The sequence below is a fragment of the Protopterus annectens genome, chromosome 1.part0, assembly GCF_019279795.1.
Source record: "Protopterus annectens isolate FY-2018-M chromosome 1.part0, PAN1.0, whole genome shotgun sequence".
NCBI classification, from domain to species: Eukaryota; Metazoa; Chordata; order Ceratodontiformes; family Protopteridae; genus Protopterus; species Protopterus annectens.
In genome coordinates, this window is record NC_056725.1 from 451,478,896 (window position 1) to 451,494,763 (window position 15,868).

The 15,868-nt window shown below is 45.6% G+C and overlaps 1 protein-coding gene across 2 annotated transcripts in view; it reads left to right on the plus strand.

Moving 5' to 3' along the window:
* The window catches only part of XPO5 (exportin 5), a 2,857,558-nt gene that overhangs the window by 584,439 nt on the left and 2,257,251 nt on the right, over positions 1–15,868 (plus strand). For both annotated transcript variants that reach the window (XM_044060355.1, XM_044060360.1), the window contains exon 9: positions 791–890. In XM_044060355.1, the coding sequence (XP_043916290.1) occupies positions 791–890 (100 nt within the window). The remainder of the gene's footprint in view (positions 1–790; positions 891–15,868) is intronic.

Here is a 15,868-nt window from a genome sequence, read left to right on the forward strand (position 1 = left end):
TGAAGAAAATGGCGTCTGCTGGATATTTTATACCCCTGTCGCACTTACGTCAGGGAGGAAGTGCCGACAACTGACTCCAGACCTAGACTTTGGAATTCGGCCGACCGAGGACCCTGTTATGACTGCAGCTGTATTAGCACTCGAACATCTACAATTATGGTAGGTACAAAACTGTACTTTACCCTCCCTCCATCCCCTCTTTCTTAGCTAGGATTTATCTACACTTTTCTACCCTATGCTACCTATGTGGTGTATTTGCTGGTAGCTGAACCTTTTGGTGTTATTTTTCTTGTGTGCTTTTTTTAGCAATATGTATTGCCTACCTATTTGGGGGCACCTGACATCTGGGGCAAGAAAAACTGAAGAAAATGGCGTCAGCTGCATCTTGTATACCCCTGGTGCACTGACATCAGGCAATAGGCGACAGCAAGCGACGCTGGACCAAGACTTTGGAACTCTGGCCAACTGCGGGTCCGCCTGACGGCAGGATAACCCAAGTGTAATGACTGCAGCAGTTGAGACACTCTAACATCTACATTTATGGTAGGTACAAAACTGTAGTTTAACTTTATTTTTGACACTTAAATGAAAATGTATGCTATGCAAAGTGATCGCATAGGTAGCGGTGAAGCTGATGTTTAGATCTCTACCTATACTGAAGTGCACATCTTGCTTAAATGTACTGCTGTGTACTTTAAGTGGTGAAGTGGCAGCTGCATAATTTAAAAAAAAGCTGTTTATCTCTTTGGGATCAGGACAGATGTAATGTTTTTTCTCTTATTTCTCAAAGGTCTGCAGATGAAGGAGGCCTCATTGAAAGGAACTATGTTTTCTTGAAGAGATTATGTCAGCTTTTGTGTGCTTTGGGTACACAGCTTTGCTCCCTTCTGGTAAGTTTTATGCTGTCAAGCAGGAGTACATGAAGCTGGTGTCATGGGGCAAGTAAGTTACTTTCTGTTATGTTACTTAGAAATGTCTAGAGCTGATTGAGGAAGTTTATTTTGTTGCTCTGCAAAATTATGTATTTCTTTTCAAACATGAGTGTAGAGTTAGTGTTGTAGATGCTGCTTCTCTTTTGTTGTAGGTATGGATAATAAATCCTGAATTGACTGTACAGCATTGTATGCAGCATGCTGTCTCAGTATTTGGGGGAAGTGTTTCTCTAACTAGTTGTAGAAGTGGAACAGTCTCCTGTTGCAGTGTACTGTTGAGAATCTCCATGTAGCTCTCATTAGATTTAGAGTGGTGATTAATTGATCTTCCATAATAAAGAGGGCGTCTTAGTTTCCCCTTAAGAGATTACTTCCTTTTGAGGTATGATGATTGTAATTGTGCTGTTCTTATAAACATTGTGGGAATTGTAGATTTTTTTTTCCAGAATTTGCTTTTAGATCTGAAGGGATATGTGTCTTAGTGGGAGGTTAGGGAGTTTTAGCTTCACACCAGGCAGATGCATGGCCAAGCTGGTCACTGCAGTACAAATCAAGGTGTTTTACGTAATTGCTAGACTAATGACCCCATCGGGCCTTTTTAAGCCTAGCTCTTCTCAACTGTATCAAACAAGTTTTGATACCCTAGGGTTATTTTAAGGGATTTATGTAAGCTTTGGTATGGGTGGTTATGCATTTATAAGCTGCTTCCATCTACTGGAGACGTAGGTGCCAGACTAGGGGGTAAATTTCTGATCCCCATCCACTAATCCAAGTTACTGTTGAACTGGGTTGGGGTAGAACCCTGCTTCACATGGATCAGGGAAGAGCTCTGCTTCACATAGATGGGAAGCCTGTTCCAGAGGGCTAGTGTTTCTGAGACACACACTTGTCCCTCCAACATGTCCTATTTGTGTTGCAGACAAGTTTTAGGTCCCCAGACCAGGTAATTCTGGTGCTCTTAGTTTTGCGGATGTGCAACAGGTTGATTAGAAAATGATGTACAAGCCAGGCATAGGTAACCTGTCAGCAGTCTGTAGGGGACTGACATGTTTAGTCACTCTATTCTTTCATGAGAAACATCTTTGGAAACTCCAGTTGTTGCATGTGCCTGGTCAAGAACATACCAAATGGGGGGGGGGGGGTTCTCATTGATTGGTCTGATAGGGGCCAGGTATTGCGGAACAGTGACATGTCCTATTCTCATGTTGCAGTATTCATTACAAGAGGGAGGTTGCTGCCTGTAGTGCCACCATTCAGCCAGTATACCATAGTCTTTGCTCCTGGAGGGGTACGTGTGATGTCTTATCGTCAGGACTGTAAACCGACGTAGGGTATAAAAGTGACATCTGCACGTACCCTCTTCAGAATTTTTCTGCCGCAGTGAACGTCGGACTCCTGTTTGCCAGTTCTGAATGCAGATCACATTTTTTTCAGACAACAGGTTACAGTTCCATACCAGATGACCGCTTCATCTACCTATACAGGTAAGTACCCTGTTGGGTTTTTTCCTTACCTTTGATTACTGTTAAGACATACATGTCAACTAGAAAGGGGGAAGTGTGCTTGTGGGAGACAAATTCCTCACAAGGGCATGCACTAGAAATGAGTATTTTGCTTAGGCGAGGCCCACGACCATACATCCTGCCCCATTTGCAAATCTTTCATCCCCAAGACTCTTCTCAGCCGCCTGGCTGTATTAAAATTGTACTTAGAAAGTCAGAGAGTATGACGTCTTGTGCTTGGGATGGAAGGGGGGAGTAGGCCCATCCGACAAGCCGCTTAGGAAGAAGGCTAAGAAAATTAGGCCAGAATCCCACGCTGTGCCTCTAGTGTCTGAGCAGATTGTTGAGGTTGATGAAAGCCCGGGATCTTCTCAGACCTCCATTTCCAAACTGTGCCCAGGAACCTTAATGGAAGCTGGGATGGCGGTAACATCAGGTTCGTCCACTGAGGCAAATCAGCCGTCCGACTCTGGCAGAGGGGAACCACGACTCACACAGATGGAGGGCCCTGATGTCCTTCAAGGATGCATCTGCAGTCATAACATATGGGTTGTCCTGCCTCAGGCAGCCCTTCGGTCGGCCGGATTCCAAAGTCTGGGTCTGACCTCGGCTGATGTCGCACTTTCCCCGACGTCAGAGCATCTGGGGTATAAAAGCATCAGCCGACGCCATTTTCCCCTGTCTTTCTTGCCGCGCGGTGCCCGAAGCAGAAGCTGTTAAGTGCCGGTCGGTCAGATCCAGTGAATTCAGCTACTGAGGACTTCGAAAAAAGCTAAGTACCCCATTGGGGACTCTTTCTTGCCTCAGCCGATGTCAGACAAAGTAAATAATTGTTTAACTTGTGGGAAACAAATACCTCATAAGGATTTCCATTCCTACTGCCTTCCTTGCTTAGGCCCAGACCACGACGTATCAGCCTGTTTAGCCTGTGCTTCCTTCAACCAACAAACTCTTAGACGTCGGTCGGAGTTTGCAGAGGAATTTTTTGGAGCCTCTTTTGCTTATAAAATGCCGTCGGAGACTCCGACTTCGCATATGGTGAAAAAACAGAAGGAAAAGGACCGACACTCGCGGCCCGCGGTTTCGGCTGAAACCACGGCTCGGCCTACCACGAGTGTCTCGGTTTCGGCCGAAACAGAGTCCTCTGACATTCCTTCCTCCGAACCCATATATCCGACCACCGAGGCCCGGGAGGCCCCGGCTGAGTCGGCTACCGAACTTCCTACCGAAACCAGTGTTCAGGAAATGTCCGACACCATACCTTTGGACATTTCTACTCCTACACGTGGGGAAGCTAGGCCCCCTGCTTCCATGTCCATTAAGGCCTTTTCTAGGGCTAAAGCTGCCAAACTATCTAAATCTTTGCCTACCAAAACTACCTCCCAGAGGCCTTCCTCTAGTTCACAGATCCTCAGCCTTGCAGAGGACCTTATTTCCTTAATTAGAGGTTCACAACCTCACCCAGACAGGGCCTCTCACCCTCCTCCAGACAAAAGGCCCAGGACTGACGCCTCTGACCCACACTCTTCAGATGATTCCACAGATGGGTCTGAGTTGTCAGACCACCAGGAGGAGGTTTACTCGCCTTATGAGGATTCAGATGCTGAGGAATCTATCCCTTCGGCCTCCCCTCCTGAAGAGTTTTCCTTTGGTGAGACTCTACACTCCATGAGAGAGCATTTTCGATGGCAAGGTCAGGATTTCTCTGATTCTAGAAAAAGATTAAGGACCTTTTTGCATTTGCCTCAACATAGGCCCTTAGCTATAACCTCCTGTTCTTAATGTAATTGATGATGTGCACAGTGATGTCAGTACAGCCCCTGATACTCTTCCTCCGGCCCCTGCCAAACCTGACAGATACTACAGGGTCCCGGATTCTCATTTCCATCTGTATAAAGCCCATTCTGCAGACCCAGAAACTATTTCTCAGGGCCCTAAAGGGGTTGCGGCCGCCACTGCCAAAAACCCTCTACCCTCTGAAAGAGAGTCGAGCTTTAGAGAGATGGGGAAAGAAGGTATATACTTCTGCAACTCTTTGTCAGGGCATTACATTGTCAATTTCATATGATACAGTACCAAGAGTATTTGTTAGATGAACTGAATAAGAAACTTTCTTCTCCTGAACCCCCAGACCGTAAATCCCTTCAGGATTTGGTGCACAATTCACAACAGGTTAGTAATCTTTTCTTAAAATGTGGCTATGATGCACTGGAGGCTTCATTTAGATCAGCTATGACTGGGGCAGTTATTTGTAGGCATGCCTGGCTGAAGGAACAATCTTTGCCAGGCCATGTTAAAGCTAAACTCCTGGATGCTCCAATGTAGAAACAAAATTTATTTGGCTCCTCTGCTCAGGAGATCTTAAAAAAGGTTGAAGAAAAGGCAAAATCTATGCAAACAGTTAAAGATTTCCTGCAAGTACAACCACCGAGATTCAGCAGAAACTGGCCTACTAAGAATTGGTCCTTTCCAGACTCGGACAGAGCCCAGAGAGGCAGGAACAGGCGCCCTAGAGGCAGAGGTCAATCGAAGGGCTCCTACAGAGGCCGTCAGTGGCAGCCTGCCAACCAGAGGAGTAGTGCAACAACAACAAGTACTACACCAGGACAGGCTCAATGACTTAACTCTGATCCCGCCTACCAGGGATCAACTGGAAGCACCCTTGGGTGGAAAGCTGGCTTTATTCTCAAACAACTGGCATTGTATTTCAAAGGATACATGGACACCGCAAATAATAGACAAAGGATACAGGTTCCACTTCCACACTTTGCCAAAAAGAAACGGAATGCCAAACCTTCCACCAAATCAGAGGGCAGAGGCTTTAAGACAGATCAACAATTTGCTTCAGATGAAAGCTATAGAAAAGGTACCATGTTCAGAACAAGGCCAAGGATTTTACTCCAGACTATTCCTTGTACCAAGAAAAGAAAATCAATGGAGGCCTATTCTTGACCTGTCCGCACTGAACACTTATCTTATTGTGCCAAAATTCAAGATGCTGACCCTACAGCAACTTCTTCCCATGTTGGGCAAGGAGTCTTGGCTGGTGACTCTAGATCTCAAGGAGGCATACCTGCACGTCCCTATTTGACCAAGTTGCAGAAGACACCTCAGATTTCTTGCAGGATCAGAGCATTATCAATTCTCAGCATTGCCCTTTGGCTTATCTACTGCGCCCAGAGTATTCACGAAATGCCTGGCATCAGTAATTGCACATTGCAGACTTCAGGGAATTCAAATTTACCCATACCTGGACGACTGCCCAATACAAGCGGACAACAAGGGAAGTTTGATAAAGGACTTGGCCTATGCCATACACCTGCTACAGGCCTTGGGATACACAGTCAACATCAAAAAGTCAAGACTAGTACCATCCCAAAGGATAACTTTTTGGGTGCAGATCTGGACACAACCACCCAGATGGCCTTTCTCACAGAAGAAAAACAAAAACAACTTCCAGATTACTTCATGATTCTGACGAGCCAAACTCAGCTTACTGCAAGGAAAATCCTGCAGGCCCTGGGTTACATGGCATCCTGCATAATTCTGATACCGCATGCCAGGCTGCATATGAGGAAATTACAATGGTACCTAAGGAGTGTATGGTCTCAACACAGTCACAGTCTAGAAACCTTGATACCAATCATTCCATGCCTTCAAAAGGAATTTCTGTGGTGGGCTCAGGCCTGCCAGTCCAACAGAGGGCTGCCTTTCAACAAACCAAAAACAAGGCAGACCATCACCACGGACGCCTCAGACCGAGGATGGGGAGCACACATGGAGGGCAAGTGTATCCAAGGCCTATGGCCTCAAGAACAGCTAAGCATGCACATAAACCAAAAGGAAATGCTGGCAGTGATGCATGCAATCGAGGCCTTCAAACCCTTCCTCCAACAAGGCCACCTGCTAATAAGGACAAGACCACACCACGGTCATGTGGTACATAAACAAGCAGGGAGGCACACACTCTTACCCTCTATGCCGGATGCCTATGAATGTATGGGAACTATGCCTGAATCTCAATATCCAACTACAGTCCCAATTCGTGCCAGGGAAAGAGAATACACTGGCGGACAGCTTAAGCAGAACTACCATGGATGCACACGAATGGATGCTGCACCCAGACATCTTCCAACTCATAGCAAAGACATGGGGAATGCCGGAGATAGACCTGTTCGCCTCCCCACACAACCATCAACTGAAGACATTCTGCTCAAGGACATACCACCCACAAGCTTGGAGGGTGGACTCTCCATCTTTCAGCTGGAAAGCCCTAAAAGTATATGCCTTCCCACGTCTCCCATTGATGTACAAGGTTCTACTGAAGATCAGGGAGGAACAGCCAAGAGTGATACTAATAGCTCCAGACTGGCCAAGGCAACACTGGTATCCATTATTGAGAAGCATGTCTCAGGCAAAATCATGGCCTCTCCCCCTATGGCCTCTTCTTCTGACGCAGAACAATTTTAAGACCATGCATCCCAACTTGAAAACATTGCAGCTAACTGCCTGGAAAATTCCTTAAATCCCAATCAAACTGTTTTATCTCAAAGGGTGAAGGACATTATCTTGGAGGCTCGCAGGCCTTCCACAAGGAAGACATACTCAGCTAAATGGAAGAGATTTCTCATTTGGAGCACATCAAAAGGATCAGATGTCACAGTGGCAAACATAACACATAGGTTCATAGGTTTATACTAGGCTATCTGCCCTAAGGCATTTATAAGCCTAGCCCAAATTTTTGTGGCTTATGCCACCCCTTATATGAAAAAATACTGTGCCCATTAGTTTGTTGTGCCTCTGTCCAGCAGTGACACAGAGATGATTCCCGGGATAAACCTACGATCTCCCATCCACAGGTCAGGATTTCTCTTGAACAGAGCCAGTGAGGTGCTCTGCCTCACATGGATCGGGATTTTATTCCACAGCATAGGGAGTCTGAGTGATAAATCTATCCCTCCAGCACATCCTATTTATATCCGTGCTAAGGTTTAAGTCGCTTGCTCTAGTGGTTTTGGTGGACTTGGATTTTTTGAGGTGGAGCATGTCCATTAATTCCGGGTTGGACATGGCCTTGTATGTCAGGCACATGTCACCTCTGAGCAGACGGTATGCAACTGAATAGAGCTGGAGTTTCTTCAGTCTGGCAGCATATGACAGATTTTGGAGTCCCTTTATCCTTTTGGTGAGGAACTTTTGGGGTCTCTCCAATTGCTGCAGATGTCTGGTGAGATACATCCCGAATGGGGCATTGTACTCTATCATTGGTCTGGTAAGTGAAGAGTACAGGGGAACAATGACCTCACTAGATCTGGATGTGAATCCCTTCATGATCGGGTGGGCAGTGTAGAAGGTCTTTCTAACCACTTTAGCAACGTGAGTGTCAAAAGAAAGGCCACTGTCAACCTGGGTCCTCAGGTCCCTGATAACCTCTTCTGTTCTTAGTGGATTGCCACCTATATGGTAGCTTGGGGTTACCTTGTTTTTCCCAAAGGGTATGACTATACATTTTTTGGCGTTTAACTTCAGGCCATGGCTCTGGCACCAGCTATCTGTTTCCGTGAGTCCCTTCTGAAGGATATCAGTGTCCGATGCACTTTCCACTATGGCGCCCAGTTTGCAGTCGTCTGCAAACTTTGTCAGCCAAAGTCCTCTCATGTTGGCCTGTACTTCTGAGAAGTAGATGCCGAACAAAAGGGGGCCAAGGACCGAGCCCTGTGGGACACCACTTGTGACCGGCTTGGAGTCTGACATAGCGCCAGCAACTCTAACCCTGTGGGTTCTGTCATTAAGCCAGTTTGCAACCCATCTTGTGACATATGGGTTTATATTTAAGCTGGTAAGTTTTTCTACAATACCCGAGTGGGGTATTGTGTGAAAACCTTTGCAAGGTCAAGGTAGGCTGTATGGACTGCCTTTCCCTCATCAATGGCCTTGGTGACTGTTTCAAGAAGTCGACCAAGTTCAAAAGGCATGATCTGCCCTTGTGAAGCCAAACTGGGTGGGTCCAATGTCTGCAAGTCCCCTATATCTTTGTTTATGAGCTCCATTATGATCCTCTCCATAGCTTTGCAGACTAGACTTGTTAAGCTTATGGGGCCGTAATTACCAGGGTCCGTAGAGGCACCGCCTTTGTGGAGTGGGACCACAGTTGCCGTACGCCACTCCTTGGGCACGTATCCTGTGGTAAGGCTGAGATTAAACAGCTGCCTTATGTGCGGGTTTAATTCCTCATTTAGCTCGTGTAGCACACAGCCGGGGACACCATCCGGTCCCATTGATGCTGTGTTTTTAGCTTTAGAGAGAGCAGCTTTCACCTGCGCATTTGAGATGTCTGGGAGGTTACACTCTGCTGGGATAGTTCTCTCCTTTATGTTGGGAGAGGGGGGTGAAGTTTGCACTGAACCTGTCTGCCAGTATGTTGGCAATGTCTGTGGGTTCAGTGATTTTTGTATAATTTTGGACTAATTCTGAGCATATCTGGGAGTTTCCACCCAGGTGCCCTAACATAGCTGAAAAAGGCCTTATGATTGTCCTTTGAATCCATGGCAATTTTTCTCTCAAAATTGGCCTTAGTTGATTTTGAGTGCTCGTATTTTTTTACTAATAATGATCAGGGGTGACTTCCCTTTTATGGATTTTGTTCTATCATGTAATAGCTTTCTCTTCTTATTGTAAAGTTTGTTAATGGCTGGGGTCCACCAGACTGGACGTTTGCCCTTTGTGGAAAGAGTCTTGGTTTTATTTGGGATTGCCTGATCCATGCAGTCCTGGAGGTGTTCATAGAAGGCATTTGTAAGGGCTTCCGCAGCTTGGGTTGTGGTTTCCACTGGCTCAGGGGCCTTGAAGGATACTACACCAGTCTTGAGTAGTGTGAAGTTTGCTTTAGTGAAGTTCTTCACTGTGGTCTTTTTGTTTGGGGTGGGGGCGGGATGTGGATTTCCAGTGAGATTAGTTTATGATCAGATCTCACCAATGAGGGATATACTTCGGTGTGGAGCATTTTGTCCCCATGTTTGTGATAATGAGATCTAGTATATTTTCTTCTCTCGTGGGAACAGTGACTAGCTGTTCCATGGCATTTGAATTTATGAACTCCAGGAACCGTTGGGCTAGAAAGTTAGGGCTTGAGTAATGTTCCCAGTCTATATTCGGGTAGTTGAAGTCACCCAATATGATGGTGTTTGGAGATACATTTATACCCTCCAGTGTCTTCAGGAAGGCTGTGTGGTTCCTGAGTTTGAGAGGGTGGCCTGTAGCATGCTACAATTTGTAGAGCAGTTTTGCCTATGGTTAGTTGCACCTGGATGGTTTCGAAGCTTAGTGCGTTGCCACCAACCTGGAGGTGTGGGTATCCTTTAAGAATATGGATACACCCCTCCTTTTGTGGTGTGGTCCAGGTTTTGGGGCGAACGGCATGATATAAGGTAAAACCTAATAGTGCCGGGTGCTCTCAGGAGCCTTGAACCAGGTTTCACTTACAGCACAGACATCGATGTTCTCCATACTGAGAAGGGCCTCCGAGTCGTGCATTTTGAGATTTAGACTTCTGGCATTGAGCAGCATTACCCTCAGTTTCTTCCCATTTTTATTTTCTAGGGTGGTAGGTTTAGAATTTGAGCCTTGCCTAAAAAAGGCACTATGGGGGTGGCAAGAGCCTTAGCCAATATCCGGAATCCCAGGGTGACAGGTGCAAGCTGTCCCTTGGCAGCGTGGCTTGTCAAGCATGTCATCCCAGGCAGACAGACACTGGATCCCCTTTGAATGACACCAGACATTAAGCCAATTGTTAAAAGCTGATCATCTTGTCTCTATATTGTGGCATCATTCTTGGTGAAGGAAGGATACTGCTCAGGGTCAGGGTCATACCTGCCTGGGCTACATAATCAGAGAGCTCCTCTGTCTCTTTTCATGTAGTCCAGGGAGGTACGTCTCAAGTCGTTCACACCAGCATGGACAATGACTGTGTCATATTTGTACTTGCCATGGAGTGACCAGAGTGCTTGTGTTATGTGGCGGATACTAGCGCCCGATAGGCAGCTTACTGTGACCCTCTCCTTGTTCAGCCTGGTGAGTGGGACGTCAGTGTGTCTGACTATGGAGTCACCTATGACAAGTATGTTTGGTGTTGTATTTGGCCTTAAGGGCTGTGACTGCTTTGCACACTGCTTTTGTGGTTTGTGTTGCTTGTGGGGTGTCTTGAGGGTAGCAGTTGTTTGGGTGTCTGCTTTGGAGGCCTCTGCTGTTTAGGTAAATTTTTACTCAGAGCCTCCGAGTATGTCTTTGTGTGTTTGTGTTTGACTCAGTGGTGTGGTAGCATTATGTGAGGCTGGTTTTGTGGTGTGTGTAGTTGCCTTCTCCTCCTGTCTGGTCTTGCCAGTCCTGAGTTGAGAGAGCTCAGCCTCCAGTTTGGCTAAATAGCTGCATCTCTCGCAAGTATTTGTGTTATGTGGGAGGAGGAGAGGGTTGTCTGTGTACATGAGGCAGTTATAACATTGCCTCAAGATTCTCAGATTCACCAGCTGGACCGGAGAGGAGATTGACAACTGACCTTTGGACATGCTAGAATAATATTGGGAATTCCTTAATAATTGAAAACAAGGGCCAGTGGGGAGTGAGGGTGTAGTGCTTTTAATTTTTAGTGCTGACTTGTATAATTGCTATAGTGAGCAAGTGCCAGGTAACTTGAGTGCAATGTGTTACAAGTAACTAAATGCAAAAACGACAAACAGTAACTTTCTTTCAAGTGAAACAAGGAACTAGTACAGTAAGCAATGCAGATATCACAAGTGATCCACAGAAGCGCTGAGAAGCCGCGTATTAGGTGGAATTAGCTTCCAGGGAAATAACAAGCAAACAACAAGCATATTAACAAAGCTAGATTCAGCAGGCCTGGATCTAGTCTATGCTAGAGCAAACAAGGTGTACCAATTTCAGTAAGATACAGTTCAAATATTCAGGCGCTATAAACCTTTAACCAGAAATTCCCAGCTCAGAAGGGCAGAGTCCAGCCTCTTCTCCCACAAGAGTGCAGACCACAAACCTTCTTAATGTAAAATAACTGGCCTGAAGCCCAAGTGCCTAAACCAGAACCAATACCCTTGGACACTGGGCTTTCAATCAGCAGTTCCCAACTTAGAAGGATGAAAGCTACCTGTTCTGCCACCACAGTGCTTGCCACAAACCTTCCTAATGTAAAACAACTGGTCTGAAGCCCAAGTGCTTAATCCAAAAGACTTAGAATGATAGCTACACTTCAATCAAGTTACAACCAAGCAGTAATAAATACAATTGAGTACTTTAGAGAATGGATTAGTGCTCAAGTTACACAAACAAAGCTAGATCCAGCAGGCCCGAATCCAGTCTATGCCACAGCAAACGAGGCGCACCAACTTCGGTAAGAAGCAGTTCAGATATGCATGCACTATAAGCCTTTAACCAGAAATTCCCAGCTCAGAAGGGCAGAGTCCAGCCTCTCCTCCCACAAGAGTGCAGACCACGAACCCTCTTAATGTAAAATAACTGGCCTGAAAGCCCAAGTGCTTAAACCAGAATTAATACACTTTTAGAATAACAGACACTGAGCCCTCAATCAGCAGTTCCCAACCTAGAAGGATGTAAGCTACCTGTTCTGCCACAACAGTGCAGACCACAAACCCTCTCAGTGCAAAACTGGTCCGAAGCCCAAGTGTTTAAACCAAAAGACTTAGAATGAGTTACACCAAGCAGTAATAAATACAGTTGAGTATTTTTAAGATGATGCAAAAGTAAAATGAAGTAGGTAGAAACACAAGTACAGTAAAAGCAGATACATTTTTTTTTTTTTTTTATCTGAACAAGTGCTGAGATCAAAGAAACAGATTTGAGTGCTGAAACTAGAAAACTGGCTAGTTATAAGAAAAAAAAAAACAAGCTAGAAGGCTTCCCTCAAATACCGAAGGGCTTGGGGGCTCAGAAGCCTACAAATAGTCTATGCCACTTAACAGGAAAGGCAGGAAATAAGCTTAATTTTTTTTTTGTCCGTTTCCCAGATGCTCTCTTTGTACACAGTAGGAGTGCCTGAAATCAGAATATGATCTCACTGCACTCAGTTGAGTGAGCAAATGAGATGGGCCCAGAGGCAGGCTGAGGGGCGGGCAGTTTCAAGGCCAGTAAGATTAACACCAAAACAAAAACAGGGAGGGTGGGTGGGAATAACTGAAGAGCAGAATAACTGCAACTTGAGTTCAATATTCCTTCAACACAGTTTAAATCAAATTAAATACTGTATTTTTTTTTTAAAAAGTGCAGATAAAGATACTTAAATTCTCTTATATGTCCAGTTGAATATAACCAAGATGTTCTTCGTTCCACATTGCTGCAGTCCTTACTATTGGGTAGTCCGCTGTCCAGTCGGCCCGAATACCAGAGTATATGGCTGGCGTCGGTCAGGGCGCATTAGACTGACGTCAGTACGTCAGGGTACTAATGCGCATGACCGACGTCATATCCTCAGTCTTTTTTGCCGCATGGTCCGATGCAGAAGCAGTTTTGCGAGTGCAGGTTGGCGTTCTGAAATATTTCTGAAACCGGAGTTTCAGACCGAATCAGAGTTGGCTAAGTACCCCGTTGGGGAACATTTTGGTTTTTTCTTGCCTCAGTATTTAACGGATGTCAGAAAAAGTGAATAACTGTATTTCTTGTGGGAAACAGATATCTCATAGGGATTACCATACCTTGTGTATACCTTGTTTAGGGCCTGAGCACGACGTTGTTGGATGCCGCTCTTGTGCTAGGTTTAACAAGCGCACTATTAAGAGGAGGTTAGACTGTGCCAGGTTAGTGTTTGGGAAGCGTTGCAATTATAAAATGCCGTCGGATGCTCCGACGCCCGCTTCGTCCAAGAAGCGCAAGGACAAAACAGCGAAGCCTAGGGTTGATGAACCGGCAGTCCCGGACGTCGGTTCTTTAGAAGACTCAGTGGAGCCAGAGGTATTGCCAGGAGTTTCTTTGGAGTCTCAGGCAGAGACTTTACTGTTACAGGATGTGCCTTCTCAGGAGGTAGGCCAGGCTGAGGGGGCTTCTCAGGTAACTGTTCTTCCCTCTCTTCCCAAGGTAGTTAGAGCCTCTCCTTCTGTTGCCAAAACTTCTTTGAGAGGTAGGCCTAGTTTAGCTTCAGTGGGGGCTTCTCCTAGCACTTCAGGTTCTGTGCCTAAGAAACATATGCTTAAAATGGCAGAAGATTTGATTACTATGATTAGAGGTTCTATGCCCCCTCCTGATAAGAGGCCTAGGGTGGAACCTGAGTTTGAGTGTTTGGAACAGTATTCAGAGGCTTCAGAGTCTTCTGCGGAAGATTTGCAGGAGTTTCCACCTTATTCTGATTCTGATGTGGATGATTCCACTCCTACAGCTTCTCCTCCTGAGGATTTCTCATTTTCAGAGACTCTGCATTCCATGAGAGAACACTTTAAATGGGAAGGCCAAGATTACTCTGATTCCAGGAAAAGGCTTAGGGAATTCTTATTTTACCCCAACATAGGCCCTTAGCTATACCTCCTGTGTTGAATGTGGTGGAAGATGTTTTTGCAGAGGCTTCCCTGAACCCTGACTCTTTGCCTCCTGCTCCTGTTAAACCTGATAGGTACTATAGGGTGCCCGAAGCTCATAAGTATTTGTTTAAGAGTCCTAGGGCGGATCCAGAAACTGTTTCTCAGGGGCCTAAAGGTGTTAAGGCCTCTGTGGTTAAAAATCCTGTTCCCACTGATAAAGAGGCAAGGGCTTTGGATAGGTGGGGAAAGAAAGTGTATACTTCTTCCACTCTAGCCATGAGGCGTTGAATTGTCAGTTTCACATGCTAAAATATCAAAATTATCTCCTTTCACAATTGAAATCTAAGGTGGATGCTTTAGCGGAAGGTATTGAGTGTAAAGAGTTGCTGGATTTAGTTCATGTGTCTGAACAAGTAGGTAAGCATTCTTTGCAATGTGGTTTTGATGCTGTACAGGCCTCTTCGAGGGTGGCTGCTACTAGTTCTGTTCTTCGCAGGCATGCCTGGTTGAGGGATCAGAATTTAGCTGAGCATGTTAAGACAAGGATTTTGGATGCTCCTTTACAGTCTGATGTGTTGTTTGGTTCGCCTGTGGAAGCAGTTTTAAAGAAAATGGAGGACAAAGCTAAGTCTATGCAAACTGTTAAAGATTTTTGCAGGTGCAGCCACGAAGTTTAGTAGAAATTGGCCTGCTAAGGGGTGGACATATCCTGCTTATGATTCCCAGTCTAGGGGTAGGTCTAGGCGTGGTAGGGGCAGAGCTCAAGGTTCTTTTAGGCCTAGAACAGGAGTTCACCTGCTCAGACTTCTGGTGAGGGCAGGGGTCAGTCCTTTCGTAAACAGACCCAATGACCTGCCTTTTCAGCTGCCAGAAGATTCTCGTCTGGCAGCTCCTTTGGGAGGAAGACTGTCTCTTTTCAAAGAAAATTGGGATTTAATTACTCAAGACAGATGGGTGTTGGATATCATTCACCACGGTTACAGGTTTTATTTCCATACATTGCCCCTTTCAAAGGCATGCCAGACGTTCCTCCTCCACAAAGAAAAGAGGCTCACAAGCAAATTTCTCAGTTACTCCAGATGGGGGCCATTCAGCCAGTCCCTGTATCAGAAAGGGGCCTAGGATTTTATTCTCGCCTGTTCCTAGTACCAAAGAAGGGGAACACGTGGAGACCAATTTTGGATTTATCTCTCCTCAACACTTATCTGGACATTCCAAAGTTCAAGATGTTGACGTTACAACAGCTTTTACCTCTGCTGGGCAAAGATCACTGGATGGTAACTTTAGATCTCAAGGAGGCTTACCTTCATGTGCCTATAAGGCTAAGTTGCAGGAAGTATCTGCGGTTTCGAGCTGGAAATTCTCATTATCAGTTCTCTGCATTGCCCTTTGGCTTATCTACTGCCCAGAGTATTCACAAAGGTTCTGGCTCCAGTGATAGCTTACTTCAGGCTACAAGGAATTCAAATCTATCCTTACTTGGGCGACTGCCTGATTCTGGCTCAAGAAAAGGAAGACCTTCTACAGCATCTGGAATATGTTATAGCAGTGCTAAGATGCCTAGGGTATTCTGTGAACGAAATAAAGTCCAGTCTAGTACCCTCTCAAGACATGCGCTTTCTGGGTGTGAGACTGAATACAGCAGCCCAGATGGCCTTTTTAACCCCGGACAAACAAAAGAGTCTATCACATTACTTCCATCAACTATCTCATCAGTCCGTGCTGACTGCAAGGACAGTCCTTCAAGCATTAGGGTTCATGGCATCTTGTATTCTGGTGCTTCCCAATGCCAAACTGCATATGAGGAAGCTACAATGGTATCACAAAATGTATGGACACAGCACTGCCAGGATTTGGACACTGTCATTCAAATAATACCTTGCCTTCAAAAAGAATTTTTGTG